Source organism: Stegostoma tigrinum, chromosome 46, assembly GCF_030684315.1.
Source record: "Stegostoma tigrinum isolate sSteTig4 chromosome 46, sSteTig4.hap1, whole genome shotgun sequence".
NCBI classification, from domain to species: Eukaryota; Metazoa; Chordata; class Chondrichthyes; order Orectolobiformes; family Stegostomatidae; genus Stegostoma; species Stegostoma tigrinum.
This window is the reverse complement of record NC_081399.1, coordinates 6,376,030-6,391,979: the sequence shown is the minus strand read 5'-3', so window position 1 is coordinate 6,391,979 and position 15,950 is coordinate 6,376,030. Positions and strand designations below refer to the sequence as shown.

The window sequence follows — 15,950 nt, the reverse complement described above, 5'->3', positions numbered from 1 at the left end:
GTATCTAACCCTTTGCTGACCCTGACCTGGGAGCACTTCATGCTGGTACTGAGTATAAAGTGGGGGCCCACTATCAGAGTAATGTATTGGCAGCTCTACACAGTATCTAACCCCATGCTGTCCCTGTCCTCGGGTGTACTCAGTGCTGACACTAGGTGTAAACTGGGGGTACATGCTGTTAGGATTATGCAGAGAAAGCTCTACATTATACCTCACCCCTTTTGTACTGTACCTATCCTCGGAATACTGCAAATAAAGCAAAATGATGCTGGTTAAATTGTTGTAAAAATTTTATTTTGTCTTTTCAGAAAACATGTTCCCTTTTTGCAATATATCTTGGCACAGTTAATACTGACACATGGAGGCCTGTTTGAGAACTGAGGACAGACACTGTCCCTGGTCAGTGGGTCGTGTCCAAGCAGGTGAGTATTCACTCTGCTTTCCAGTCAAAGCAAATAAAAAGAACGAAGACAGAGAATTATTTACAAAATTAAAACCTCACATTGTTCTCCCCCATCCTGTGGGAACAGTTCAGTGCTCATCCCTACCTTTGATGGGGGGCCTCAGTCAATTCACTTTCCCACACCCAATCTCATCATCGGAAGCGTCCTCTGGGGTGTGACATTAAACTGGGGCCCTGTCTGGGATGAACACGATCCCACCTTCAAGGTATTTGAGGAGGGAAGAACTTCCCTGGTGGTTGGGGGGTCTGGTTTGAACTCCTCAGACAACATGGCCATCTTAAAGCACAGACTGTCTGGCCATTGGTAGGTTCATGGGATCTTGCTGTACACAAGTTTAGAGGCTATGTTACAAAACTTTATTACTTTGGATTACTTTATGGGTTGGGTATGTTTCAGTCACATTCTGATGTTGAGAAGTGCAAAAGAAATGTCTTTTTATAAAGCGTACCTCTTTTACAAAGACCTGTGCTCAATGGGTTAGACATCCGAGGGCTTATATGCATTGTCTCTCAAACTTTGGTTTGACAATACTTGAACTGATTGTTCACAGTTCCAGTCTCTGTACCACACTAGGAGTCACTGTGTACAGTCCCGGTCTCTGTATCACACTGGGAGTCACTGTGTACAGTTCCAGTCTCTGTATCACACTGGGAGTCACTGTGTACAGTTCCTGTCTCTGTATCACACTGGGAGTCACTGTGTACAGTTCCTGTCTCTGTATCACACTGGGAGTCACTGTGTACAGTTCCTGTCTCTGTATCACACTGGGAGTCACTGTGTACAGTTCCAGTCTCTATCACACTGGGAGTCACTGTGCACAGTCCCAGTCGCTGTATCACACTGGGAGTCACTGTGTACAGTTCCTGTCTCTGTATCACACTGGGAGTCACTGTGTACTGTTCCTGTCTCTGTATCACACTGGGAGTCACTGTGCACAGTCCCAGTCTCTGTATCACACTGGGAGTCACTGTGTACAGTCTCAGTCGCTGTATCACACTGGGAGTCACTGTGTACAGTCCCAGTCTCTGTATCACACTGGGAGTCACTGTGTACAGTTCCAGTCTCTGTATCACACTGGGAGTCACTGTGCACAGTCCCAGTCTCTGTATCACACTGGGAGTCACTGTGTACAGTCTCAGTCGCTGTATCACACTGGGAGTCACTGTGTACAGTTCCTGTCTCTGTATCACACTGGGAGTCAGCCGTGTACAGTCCCGGTCTCTGTATCACACTGGGAGTCACTGTGTACAGTCCCGGTCTCTGTATCACACTGGGAGTCACTGTGCACAGTCCCAGTTGCTGTATCACACTGGGAGTCACTGTGTACAGTTCCTGCCTCTGTATCACACTGGGAGTCACTGTGCACAGTTCCTGTCTCTGTATCACACTGGGAGTCACTGTGTACAGTTCCAGTCTCTGTATCACACTGGGAGTCACTGTGCACAGTCCCAGTCTCTGTATCACACTGGGAGTCACTGTGCACAGTCCCAGTCTCTGTATCACACTGGGAGTCACTGTGCACAGTCCCAGTCTCTGTATCACACTGGGAGTCAGCTGTGTACAGTTCCATCTCTGTATTTCATGTACTGAGTGAGCTGTTTGAAATAATAAAAGAATTTGACAGAGTAGATGCACAGAAAATACTTCAACTTGTGGGTGACAGCAGTCCAAGAGGGGCAGTGATATGGGACTGTCACCAATAAATCCAGTCAGGAATTCCGGAGAAACTCCAGACTACAAACTGGGGAGGAGGTGGAACTCACTCCCAGAGAGAGTGGGCAAGGTGAGTCCAGTCTACCTGTTTAAGGAGAAGCTGGGTAAACAGCACAAGAGGAGAAAGGAACAGGATGGTTTGTCAGTGGCGGTGAACGAGAGTGGTTGAGAGAGTAGGCTGTTGTGTCACATGGAGCAGATGGGCTGAAAAGTCAGACTTTGCACTTTGCTAACTTAGTTGGGTTAAGCATCATTTTTGACGTGGGAGCCACATGTTTGTCCATGGATCTGGGATTCCACAGAAGAACAAAGGAACAGAATTGAAGCCAGACGCAGCTTAGCTTGTATGGGCCCCACACTAATAGGTTTAAAAGTGAAACGCATTCCTGAGGGATGCTGGGTGTGGCACCTTCACCCAGCAGTAACTTTTACTGGCAGTCTGGACAGGAAGTTTGGAAGGGGAGGGTGAGGCAGGAGTGAGGGAGGAGAAGGCAAGATGAGGAAAGAAGAAGGACAGTGAAGGGAGAGAGAAAGAGACGGTGCTTGGGAGGAGGCGGAAAAAGTGGCTGGAGGGGACACAGGCAGAAAGTCAGAAGGGAGGAGGTTGGAGAGGAAAGGGAGGGTGAGCAGGAGGATAGGCTGGTCATATTGGAGAGGAAGACGAGAAGGAGCACTGACATTCTTCTGCGACTAAACAGAAACTCCATCCAAAATGAAGGAATACTGTCCGGTCATCTCCATGGTGAGCTCATCTTGTAACCCAAACATCCCAGAATGGGACACGGACTACAGTTTCCAAGAAATTGGCAATTTGCTCAGAGTCAAATCTCCTGCAGGTCCCTCACACTCACCCACCCTCCCAGCCCAAACACGGGCCTGACTCAGATATCAGTTTCCCTTGGCTGATTGTCCTTCTCCCCCAGCTCAGGCACTTCGACTTCGGGAGACTTCAGGGCTTCCTTCTTCTGGATTTCCTGCCGGCAATGCAGGAAGACATTGATAGGATGAACGTAGGCCAGGGTCACCAGGACGATGAATGCTATGTTCACCTGTAAGAGATGGAGAGAGAGAGAGAGAGAGAGAGAGAAATGGGGTAAGAAAGAGTGGGAGAGACAGAAAGAGAGAGAAAGACAATGAGTTGTGTGAGACTGCAAGTGTGCAAGAAAGGAAGAGTGAGAGAATGAGAAAGGGTGATAGTGTGAGCATTAGAGGAGAGTGAGCTGAGATAGACAGAGTGTGACAGTAAGTGTGTGAGACAGAGAAAAAGTGAGAAAAGTATGCCTGTGGGACAGAGGGAATATGGGAGTGCAAGCATGTGAAAGACAGGCTGAATGAGAAGACAGAATGAGTGAACAAGTGAAAGACTGAGTGGCTGGGAAAGCACAAGTGAGAGAGAGAGAGAGAGAGAGAGAGGGAGGGAGGGAGGGAGGGAGGGAGGGAGAGAGAGAGAGAGAGAGAGAGAGAGAGAGAGAGAGAGAGAGAGAGAGAGAGAGGAGAGAGAGAGAGAGAGAGAGAGAGAGAGAGAGAGCGAGAGAGAGAGAGAGAGAGAGAGAGAGAGAGAGAGAGAGAGAGAGAAAGTGAGAGAGAGAGAGACTCCAAGTGATAAGAGATTCTCAGCTAGACAGACTTTGAGTGACAGAAAGAGAGAGACTCCAGTAAGAGAGAGACAGAACAAGACTCTGAATTCAGTGAATGGCATCACGAATCTGGCTGTGATTTGGAGCCCCAGGTCCTCTGATACTCACATACATCGGGTCGTCTTGCAAGGGTCCCTTGACCAGGGCAAAGCAGGGATACTGGAACAGAGAAATGACTGCAGAGACGGCCATCAATGTACCAAAGACCTTCCCAAAGTGGCAGGGAGGGAACCTGGAGGGGATATGATGAGAGTTAAGAGAACTCGCAGGCATTTCAGTCCATCTTCTCTGGGTTGGTGTTTCCGCTACACACCAGCTTGCTCATAATCCACTATCTGGCTGGTCCCGTCTCCCTCGTATTCAATTAGCCTCCCCTTACGCACTGACAGTACTTACCTCACCCACCTCTGTATTCCCGACTGCATGAATTATTGATCATCTAATGCTGGTGGCCCCAGGTTCTGATCTCACCGCAGATGAAACATCAGGATGGTGTCACAATGCACTCACGTGGCCAGTCTGTGTGTGGGCGTGTGTCTGTATGTATGTGCCTTTGTGTCTGTGTGTGCCTGTAGTCTCTCCTAGAAGGGCAAAACATCTTCTCCACGTCCACTCTATCTAGGCCTCTCAGTACTCTGTAGGTTTCAATCAGATCTTCTCTCATCCTTCTAAATTCCATCAACTACTGACCCAGCGTCCTCAACCTCTTCCCATATGACAAGACCTTCAGCCCTGGGATCATTCTTGTAAACCTCCTCTGGACACTCCCACAATCCCCTCCGCACCCAAGGCCAGCACATCCATCTTAGGTATGGGGACCAAAACTGCTCATGATATTCTAAATGATAAAATCCCTACCGTGTGGAGACAGTCCATTCAGTCAACACTAACCCTCTGCTGAGTATTCCAGCCAAGTCCACCCCAACTACCCAGTCCCTGTAACCCTGCATTTCCCATGGCAAATCCACCTAGTCGACACATCCCTGGGCACTACAGGACAATTTAGCACGGCCAATCCACCCTAACCCGCACATCCCTGGGCACTATGGGACAATTTAGCACCACCAATCCACCCTAACCCGCACATCCCTGGGCACTATGGGACAATTTAGCACGGCCAATCCACCCTAACCCGCACATCCCTGGGCACTATGGGACAATTTAGCACGGCCAATCCACCCTAACCCGCACATCCCTGGGCACTATGGGACAATTTAGCATGGCCAATCCACCCTAACCCGCACATCCCTGGGCACTATGGGACAATTTAGCACGGCCAAACCACCCTAACCTGCACATCCCTGGGCACTACGGGACAATTTAGCACAGCCAACCCACCCGAACCTGCACATCCCTGGGCACTATGGGACAATTTAGCACAGCCAATCCACCCTAACCTGCGCATCCCTGGGCACTATGGGACAATTTAACACGGCCAATCCACCCTGACCTGCACATCCCTGAACATTATGTGACAATTTAACACGGCCAGTCCACCTAATCTGCACATTTCTGGACTGTGGGAGGAAGCCAGAGCACACGGAGGAAATCCACACAAACACGGGGAGAATGTGGAAATTCCACATTGACAGTCACCTGGGGTTGGAACTGAGCATGGGTCCCTGGTGCTGTGAGGCAATGGTGCTAAACCCTGAGTCACTGTGCATCCCTAGTGCGATCTGGCTGGACGGCTAACTAGAACAACTGTTTGGGAATTCAAGGGAAGCTTCTGGTTTCAGACTGCTGTTCCAAGTAAATATTAGCATCAGAATTCTGGACAGCGAGGAAGCTGTTGCGATGCCTGAAATACATACCCGATGGCAACAAAGGCAGCGTTGCCCCCATACAGGAAAGAGCGGTTGATCACTTGCAGGATGAAGGTCAGATACTGCACAGGCAGTATGGGAATGGCAGCGCAGAGAGAGAACAGAACGCACTGTGTAACCGTGATAGTGAGGGACAGCACTGCCGACTTCATGTCGGCCAGTTGCTGCAGGGCAGCAAAACCTGTGGGGGGAGGAGTGAGAAAGAGACATTGTTACAGACAGTAACTAAAATAAACACCAATGCTTCATGCATCTCTGAAACCTAACCCCACCAAATTCTCTGAATTTGACTCTCTATCTTTTAATCTTCCCATACTCAACAGGTCACAGGATTGTTCTGAGTTTATCTCACTCCCTCATGGGCAGGGTTCTTGTGTGCAGACTGCATTCTTCCTGTTGCCAAAAACGTTCCCCTCACGCACTCATCAGGACACACGCAAGAAAGCCAAACTTCAAACGGCTACAACAATTTATGCCGCAGGCGAGAGGGGGCGAATGGTGTGCCAGCTCCATGCTGATTGCTTTCTGCACAGCAGTGTGTCAGCCAATAGGGGAAAACTACGCTGAACTCCCAGGTTACTCTGGGAAAAGGCATGAGACTCGAACAGATTCGATTTGTCGGCACAGCAAGGGTCATTGCTCATTCATGTGCATCACTTTGAGCAACTGCAAAACGTTACCAGCTGTGGACACTCAGGCATCACGTACGTTGAAGACCGGGACTGAGGGGTTTCTTGAATTCGGGCAAGAGGCTCGTGTTCACAGCTGAGTTAGCGGAGATGGTGAAGGCGCAGAGTGTCGAAAACTACGTTACCTGAGACAGCACTTTCAGCTGGCTTGGCTTTCCGTTTGTGCCGGTCCATGAGCAGTCCATTCCAGGGGGCACAGAAAACACCAAAAAACTGTGTGAAGGCGAAGGCATTTGTATATGTGCTGACTGAGGGAGAGAGAAAAAATGGGTGGGGTGTGAGGGATATATAGAGAGAGAGAGAGAGAGAGAGAGAGTGAGAGAGAGAGAGAGTGTGAGAGACAGACAGGGAGGAGGAGAGGGGGAGGAAGAGAGAGAAGCACAGAGAGAGAGAGAGAGACAGACAGAGAAAAAGAAAGAGATAAACATAGGCACGGGGCGAGAGAGAGAGAGACAAACAAAAGAGAGAGGTAGGAAAGAGGACAGAAAAAGGGGGGGTGGGAGAGAGAAATGGGAGGAAGAGAGAGAAAAACAAGAAGAGAAACAGAGATGGGGAGGAAGAGCGTTGGAGGGACAGGAAGAGAGAGAAACGGGGGTGGGGGAGAGCAGAGAGAGAGAGACAGACAGGCAGGCAGGGAGGAAGAGAGAGACAGAGACAAGGAGAGATGAATGAGGAAATTGACAGACAGACAGATACATGGAGAAATGGTAGGACATGAAGGGAGATATGAGAGAGACAGGGGTGTAAGAGGGGGGAAGAGAGGAATCGGGGAATGGAGGAAGAGAGACAGACATACAGAGAGAAAAAGCACAGGATATGAAGGAAGAGAGACAGACAGACATGGGGAGAGAGACAGGTGAGAGAGAGAGAGAAATAGGGGCAGAGAAGAAAAAAGGTGTACAGGTGAGAGACAGGGACATAGACAAAAGAGATAAGAAGAAAGACAGGAAAATGGAGACAGGAACAGGGAAGAGAGTGATGGAGGGCAAAGAGAGAAAGAGGGATAGAAGAGGGTGGTTGAGTGGAGAGACAGGGAGGATGGGGGAAGGGAGAGAGAAGAAATTGGAGATAAGAAGTGAGGGGGAGGGGTGGGAAAGAAGAAGAAGGGGACGGGGGGGGGAACGACAGAGAGAGTGAGAGAGAGAGGGACAGAAAGATGAGGAGTGGGGAGAGGGGAAAAGTGTTATAACATATTTTGAATAAAGCAACACACTGCAGATTCTGGAACTCATAGGTAAAAACAGAAAAACACTCCCGATCCTGGAAAGTCCAGTCTGGCTCTTTCTTAGAGCCAAGAAGAATCTGTAGCTCAAAATATGAACTCTTTGTCTCTCCACAGATAGTGCCAGAGCGACTGAGTTTTTGTTTTTTTTTTATGTTTTGCTTATTCATTTTGTTGCTATGATCTGAGGCATGAACTGGGGCAAGTCTCACAACAGGATCACAGCCCGTGGAGCTAAGAATGTCCAGACTCAATGCTGATCCCTTGCAGACAGAGATGGACAGGCAGGTGGGTGGGTGGATTGTCCCCGGGGGACACACACCTCCTGGTAAACGGTCAGGACGGATACGCGGCATTATCTTAAGCATCACGCTAAGATGACCAAGAGATTCCACAGATCGGGAGGGATTTAGGGGCTGGAAGCTGTTATGGGGATAGGGAGATGTGTAGGGGCTGGAGAAGGAGGTTACAGAGTTAGGGAGGGATGTAGGGGGTTACAGAGATAGGGAGGGGGTGTAAGTACTGGAGGGGGTTACAGGGATAGGGAGGGATTGTAGGGGCTGGAGGGGGTTACAGGGATAGGGAGGGGTGTAAGGGCTGGAGGAGGTTACAGAGATAGGGAGGGGTGTAGGGGCTGGGGGGGCGCGGTTACAGAGATAGGGAGAGGGTGTAGGGGCTGGAGGGGGTTACAGAGATAGGGAGGGATTGTAGGGGCTGGAGAAGGTTACAGGGATAGGGAGGGGTGTAGGGGCTGGTGGAGGTTACAGAGATAGGGAGGGGTGTAGGGGCTAAAAGAGGTTGCGTGGACAGAGAGTCAGTCTGGGTTAGTGAATGGAGCAGATGACAGGTGTTGGGGACTTGCTGCAGGTTAGGCCACATTGGCAGTTGAGATTTGGAGGTAAGCTCTGATATAATTGAGTCTGGAGGGAGTGAAGTTTGGGTGAAGGTTTCAGTGTGAAGTCTGGTGAGGTAACAGAGGAGGAGACAGATGGTTGTAATGAAGGCACTTAAGCAGGTCAGAAACCTCTCTCGTGGATAGATCCGGGGCTGAAGTTACAAATCATCTGAGGTGGCTTCAGACGGGGCTGGGTGGGCTGATGGATCTTGCTATCACACCCCAAGTTTTTCCCTCAGTTTCACCTCTGACCTTTCCTACTGTGCACTCTGTCACACTCTCTATGCCTTGCAGTCTCCCTCCTCAGACACAGCTCACTGTCTCTCAATCTACCTGTTCTCTTTCCTCTTCGCCTCCTGTTCAATCTCTCTTCATCTCGTCTGAACTAACCGCTGCTCTGCCAGTGCTCGTGCTCTCCTGTCACCCAAATCCTTTCCTAGTGCTCTCTCTTTCTTCACTCCCCATTGCCTCTTTCTCTCTTCCTTCCTACTCCCTCCCTCTCTTTTCCTTCCTTCCTCTCCACTACCTCCTTTTTCTTTCTTCACTCCTTCTCTCTTCCTATTCCACTCCCTCTTTGTTCCCCTCCAAACCCATCTTTTTCTTTTTCCATTCTCTTTCTCATCATTCCTCTTCCACTCCCCCTCTATCCTTCACATTCCTTCTCTCGACCTTCCTTCCTCCCACTGCCTCCCTTCTTTCCTTGCCCCACTCCCTGCCACTGTCCCCACTCTTCCTTCTCTCACTCTCCCCTCCCACTTCCACCCCTCCCCCAACACCCCTTCACTCTCCCTTCCCCCCCACTCTGCTCTCCTTTCTTACCTTTTTCACTTCCTGTTTCTCCTCTCCTTCCTTCTCCACTCTGTCTCTCCCCCAACCCTCCTCCTGTTTTCTCCCTTTTGTTCCTCCACTCTCTCTCTCTCTCTCTCTTTTCCTTCCCTCACCCCTTCTCTCCCACCCTTACCCACTGCATCTTTCTCCCTCCCTCCCCTGGCTCGCCCAGTCTCACTGCTGCTCACTCCATGTCCTCTGTGAGCAGTGACTGTCCATACCTAGACTGGAGTCACCATTGGCGAGCAGATTGAGCATGGGGTTGAGGGTGCCGATGAACAGGTAATGTCGGAGCTGCAGGACTGACAGCCAGAGCAGGTGGGTGAGGAACAGCTTGGAGAAGACACAGCTCCTGAAGGATGGGATGGCCTCCTCGTTCGCCTCTGGACCTACAGTGGGAGGGGAGGAGAGACACAGTGTCAAACATATGTGACTGTACTGTACCTTTAAGAGACAGATGCTGATTCCCTTACAGATTGGTGTTGCTGTAGTGGTTCTGAAATGTCTCCTTCAGACAGGTACTTGGGAAACAGGTTTTGAGTTCACCCTGGTTATCTCTTTTTCTCCCCAAAATTAGACAAAGGAATCATGAGTGAGCAGGGTCACCCAGGCGTAGGAAGGTGTTTCGTTTTGCTTTCAGTTAGTTAGAAGGTCTGCTGAGCTAAAAGCTTGAATTCTCTGCTGCACTGAAGTCTGAGACTGCCAGGCTTCCTCTTAAAAAAAAAATCAAAAGTGGCAAATTATTTCATTCTTCTGGGCTTGAGAGAAAGGGCAGATGAGAATCATTGCTGTTTTGCAGAACTGCATTTTTGCCAAAGGGTGTGTTTATGGGATGCTGCCCATATTGGAATAGTTGATAGCCCGTAGTTAAATCTTATATTAACATGTGAAACATTTCAATAGCGTTAAGGTTACGCCAATTTTTTGTTTGCAGCCTGTGTCCATGGAAGCACTGAATTCCTACAGTTTGGAAGCAGCCATTCAGCCCATTGAGTCCACACTGATCCTCCACCCCTGACACAGCATCCCACCCAGGCCCATCCCTTAGTCTATCCCTGTAACCATGCATTTCCCATAGCAAGTCCACCCTAAGCTACACATCCCTGGACAGTACGGGACAATTTGGCATGGCCAACTCACCCGAACCTACACAGCCCTGCGCGCTATGGGACAACTTAGCCCGGCAAATCCACCCTGACCTGCGCATTTTTGGACAGTAAGAGGAAACTGGAGCACCAAAAGGAAATCCACACAAACATGGGGAGAATGTGCCAACTGCGCACAGACAGTCACTTGAGGGTGGATTCAAACCTGGGTCCCTGGCGTGGTGAGGTAGCAACGCTTACAACTATGCCACCAAGTGTGTTTTGATTCTTGGTGGACCAATTGAATCACATCTGAAACACCGCACCTACATTTGCCTTTAAATAAATATGAAAGTTAGGGTCTAGGCTATCTCCTTCCAATACTTTGGGGAGGTGTGGTTTTGGTCCAGTCCATAACACAGAGTTGATGAGAGCGAGAGAGAGAAAACAAGATGCCATGGTGTTTGGGACACTTGCAGAGAAAGTTCCAATCAGTGACAGAGGCTGCTCAGTCCTTCTTGTCTAGACTAGCAGTGGATAAGGAAATCTCACTGAGGCCCTTGTAATTCCCAACCCCATTACCCTGGAGACCTTTCCCCTTCCAGTATTTCTCTAGCTCTCCCTTTTGGAGTGTCTCGGTTGAATCTATCGCTGCCAATCCTTGCAGCCACTGTGTTCTGGATCGCTGTATCAAATGAACACCCACCCTGCCCTTCTAGGCGACTCTTTTGTTTCTTTCCCAGTCCTCTTCAATCTGTATCCTTCTGCTCACTGACACCAGAAGCAGCCTCTCCTAATCCCGAGCTGATCGGAACCTCTCCGTGACTTTTTTCACACCGTGATTTAGTATCCATTCCCCCTTCCTCTTTTCGGATGTCCCGGAATTGGACCGCAAGGTGCTTTTTCAAAGCGTATCCCTTCATGGAGTGCAGTCGAGTTCGGTGCAGCCAGCATTGGCTCCCTATTGAACTGAATGCCTTGCTTAGTCATTTGTCTGCATGGGTTTCATCTGGGTGCTCCGATTTCCCCAGTAGTCCGAAGGCATGCAGGTTAGGGTGAACTGGCTATGTTAAATTACTCATAGTGTCCAGGATGTTCAGGCTAAGTGGGATGCTCTTCGGAGGGTTGGTGTGCACTCATTGTGTTGAACAGCCTGCTCCCACATTGTAGGAATTCTACGAATCAGAGGGTTGTCCAAGGTTAATTACATCACCTTGGATCTGCAGAAACTAGATGGGCAGGAAGTTCCAGAACCAGACAAGCTGGTATTTTTTTACATATCATTTGACTGCTTTGTGGCCACTGTTAATCAGACTGGCTTGCGAATCAAAACTTGATTGATTGACTATAAATTTCTCCATTTGCTGCGACAGGGTCCCTAAAGCATCACCTGGGCCTCTGGATTATCACAATCCAGCAACATTACCGGTGTGCCAACTGCAAACACCCCCCGAGTTTATGCCGAACCAGCGTCAGGTAAAGGGCTGAGTGACAACCCTCCAGATTCTGGATTCAATCTTTTTTTATGAAGTCTAGGATCCCGCAGGAAAGCGTGGGTGTGGGGAGTGGAGCAAGGAAGAAAGGGGAATTAGGAGAAGGTGGAAATGCAAAGGGGACAAGTAATTGGATGGGGAGGGGGTGACGCTGCTCTCACCTTTTGAGCTGTCGTGCAGGAGACTTGCACCCTCAGTGGCCTGGAGCACCTCCTGCCCCTCAGCCTTTTTTTCTTCCGTCTTTTCTCTCTGCTCACCCTGCTCTCCCTCAGTTCCTTCTCCTTTTAGAGGTTTGGCCTGCCTCTGAACTTCCACCCCTTGTTGGGATGTAAATATGTCAGGCCTGTCACATTGCGTCCTGTCCCAACAAAGTGAGAATTTCCGCGTGAAACACAACTTTCAGTTGTTACCAATCTCACAAACGGTTCCTTAAAAAACAATGAGGTGACTTTCTCTTCTCCTTGAATAGGTTGTGGAAGCAGAATGCTTGGATATTTTTAAGACTGATGCGTTGCCAAGCAATGGGGTGACAGCTTATTGGGGTAAGCAGTAATGTAGATTCGGGAAGAAATCATTGATTAATTTGGGAAGTTACTTTAAAAGGGATTGCTGACATTAGCAATAGACAGCCTTCAAAGAGCTATTACTTGGCTTACAGTAACTGTACATTTCTTTGAGGTACCAAAATCAAAAAAGATTAACAGAAAAGGCCCATGAAGTTGCCAGATTCACCAATAAATTTGGGGATCTGGCAAAGAAGAATCAAGGAGCTGATGAGGAAATGGAGAAAGGAAAATGAATGCAATCTGGCAAAAAACATCCTGTAAAAGCTACTATGGATACATACAAAGAAAATATTTTTGGCTGAAATGAATGATTGTCTATTATGGAGACAGGAGCATTTATGATGGCGAATAGAGAAATGGCAGAGAAGCTAAATGATTACTCTGATTCTGTTTTCACTGAGAAATCTCCAGAAATAGAAATTCAAGTAACTCAGGCAAATAAGGAGTTGAAGGAAATCAGGATCAGGGAGAAGGTTACACTGAAGAAATTAAAGCTGATAAACCCCCAGAACAATACAGTCTACGTTGCAGAGTGTTGACTGAGGTGATTATATCGATTACCAATTTACTGATAACATTTCAGTCTGTAACTCAGTCCCTGGAATCTGTTATTCTATACATAAACCATCCTGAACACTTCGATTAGATTCCTGTCAGTAATCAGTGCCAGGTATTTGTTATTCTATATATAAACTCTCCAAACTCCTCAATTACATTCTATTCTGTAACTCACTCCTAGTTATCTGTTAATCCATATATGAATTCCCCTGAACTCCTCAATTACATTCTATTCTGTAACTCACTCCTATGTTTGTGCACCACCCTACCAACCTCCGGATACAACGCATTATCCTCCGACACTTCCGCCATTTACAATCCGACCCCACCACCCAAGACATTTTTCCATCCCCACCCCTGTCTGCTTTCCGGAGAGACCACTCTCTCCGTGACTCCCTTGTTCGCTCCACACTGCCCTCCAACCCCACCACACCCGGCACCTTCCCCTGCAACCGCAGGAAATGCTACACTTGCCCCCACACCTCCTCCCTCACCCCCATCCCAGGCCCCAAGATGACATTCCACATTAAGCAGAGGTTCACCTGCACATCTGCCAATGTGGTATACTGCATCCACTGTACCCGGTGCGGCTTTCTCTACATTGGGGAAACCAAGCGGAGGCTTGGGGACCGCTTTGCAGAACACCTCCGCTCAGTTCGCAACAAACAACTGCACCTCCCAGTCGCAAACCATTTCCACTCCCCCTCCCATTCTCTTGATGACATGTCCATCATGGGCCTCCTGCACTGCCACAATGATGCCACCCGTAGGTTGCAGGAACAGCAACTCATATTCCGCCTGGGAACCCTGCAGCCATATGGTATCAATGTGGACTTCACCAGTTTCAAAATCTCCCCTTCCCCCACTGCATCCCTAAACCAGCCCAGTTCATCCCCTCCCCCCACTGCACCACACAACCAGCCCAGCTCTTCCCCCCCACCCACTGCATCCCAAAACCAGTCCAACCTGTCTCTGCCTCCCTAACTGGTTCTTCCTCTCACCCATCCCTTCCTCCCACCCCCAGCCGCACCCCCAGCTACCTACTAACCTCATCCCACCTCCTTGACCTGTCCGTCTTCCCTGGACTGACCTATCCCCTCCCTACCTCCCCACCTACACCCTCTCCACCTATCTTCTTTGCTCTCCATCTTCGGTCCGCCTCCCCCTCTCTCCCTATTTATTCCAGTTCCCTCCCCCTATCCCCCTCTCTGATGAAGGGTCTAGGCCCGAAACGTCAGCTTTTGTGCTCCTGAGATGCTGCTTGGCCTGCTGTGTTCATCCAGCCTCACATTTTATTATCTTGGAATCTCCAGCATCTGCAGTTCCCATTATCCCTATGTTTGTGTTATTCTGTTTTAAATCATCCTAAGCCCTCAATTGTACTCAAGTCTGTTATTCATTTCTCCTTACCCATAGGTGTAGCCATCTGGCAGAGGGTAAGGAATGTGTGACCGTGGGAGGAGCAGATAGGTCCGTGTGATGTGGATGGAGCTGAGACAGCTGATAAACAGGAATATGTTCTTTAAGGACAAACCAGCCTCGTACACAACCTGTAGGGAGACGGACCAGGACTGAGTTAAAAAACAGGGACATCATAACAAGGATTAGATAAAGAGAGCAAGAGTATTGTTATAGAGTGGCCTCTCTGCACCTTCCCGACCACAGCTCTCGCAGCATTCTCTCTGCTCAATCACTCTCGTGGTCCCCAATTCCACTCCATCCTGATGTTCCTCAATTTTTCTCTCTATCTACCAGACCCTTCTGTCTTTGCTGCACACACTCTTGTCAGTTTATTCATTTTCCTAACACACTCACTCCTTCTCGCTCAGAGGTCCCCACATCCGGAATGTCAATCGCGTGCTGTCCCATCTCCTGCACCCCCACCTCTCCCCGCCGCCCCGACCATGGTACTCTCTTCCCCTGCCTCCCTGGTCTCACTCAATCCCAGGTTCCCTCTTGGCCTCTTCCCTGCTCAAGTTTGTCCTTCCTCTGTTTTAATTTCATTTCCTCTGCTCTCGCCTTACCTCCCCCCACCCAGCAGAGAGGTCCTGTTCCATCTACTGTCTTGATGGGCCCTCTCTCTCCAACTCCCCCTCCCATCCTCAAGTTCTGCAGGCCCCTCCAGACACTAATTCCTGCCTTTCTATGCACTGGGTCTCCACTTTCCCCCTTTTCTATTTTCCCAGCTCTGCCATCTCTCCTGAGACCCCTCTCCAGCTCTTCCCTCCAACAGCCCTCTCCATCCTACTCTCGCCCTTCCCCGAGACCCCTCTCCATCTTTGGTTTTGCTGAGCCTGAAATCCCTCTCTGTAAACCACAACCCCAATCCCTGGATTTCCTGGACCTTCATTCCATCTTCACGTTGCCCCAACCCCCGAATGCCTCGTGATTGCTGGTGTCGAATAGAATTTGGTTGGTTGCCCCTTGTGAGCTGTCTCGTGTACTGTCGCCCTCACCTTGACCACCAGGAACACGGCTGACGAGGAGTCAAATGCTCCATTGTACAGAGTGATCACTGTAGATCGTCGCCTGCCGAATAAATTTCCAACCTGGGGAGCAGACAGGAATGGAATAGTCAGTGGAAGGTCTGTGGAACCTCTTGGAGCCATTTTCAATCAATGACCCCTCCTGAATAGTGATGCCACAAAGAGTAGGCAAGGCTCCTACTGTGGCCTTGTGATAGGTTAGACTGATCTTTACTACCACACACACAGACTTTCACGCACGCGGGCACACACACACAAGCACGCACACGCTAACAGTCACAAACGCAAACAGGTGTGCATGAGAATTAAGAGCAGGATTTGGCCATCCACCTTTTCACAGTTGCACAGTCATTCAATGAGATCATGGCTAATCTGTCTGTTGTCTCAGCTTCACTTTTCTGCCTGCCTCTGATAACCTTTAACTTCCCATTCAATCACAGAAGCACAGCAGATAAGAGCAGGAATAGGCTATTTGGCCCCTGAGCTTG

General features: G+C 49.3%; 1 protein-coding gene across 5 annotated transcripts in view; it reads right to left on the bottom strand.

The window, feature by feature from the left end:
* Nucleotides 1-272: 272 nt before the first annotated feature.
* LOC125449635 (equilibrative nucleobase transporter 1-like) overlaps nt 273-15,950 on the bottom strand; it is a 47,243-nt gene continuing 31,565 nt past the window's right edge. For all 5 annotated transcript variants that reach the window (XM_048525487.2, XM_048525488.2, XM_048525486.2 and 2 more), the window contains 8 exons: nt 15,433-15,525; nt 14,387-14,526; nt 12,014-12,210; nt 9,496-9,663; nt 6,455-6,577; nt 5,629-5,821; nt 3,923-4,046; nt 273-3,226 (listed from right to left, as the gene is read on the bottom strand). In XM_048525487.2, coding sequence (XP_048381444.2) covers nt 3,059-3,226; nt 3,923-4,046; nt 5,629-5,821; nt 6,455-6,577; nt 9,496-9,663; nt 12,014-12,210; nt 14,387-14,526; nt 15,433-15,525 — 1,206 coding nt within the window. In that variant the 3' untranslated portion in view covers nt 273-3,058. The remainder of the gene's footprint in view (nt 3,227-3,922; nt 4,047-5,628; nt 5,822-6,454; nt 6,578-9,495; nt 9,664-12,013; nt 12,211-14,386; nt 14,527-15,432; nt 15,526-15,950) is intronic.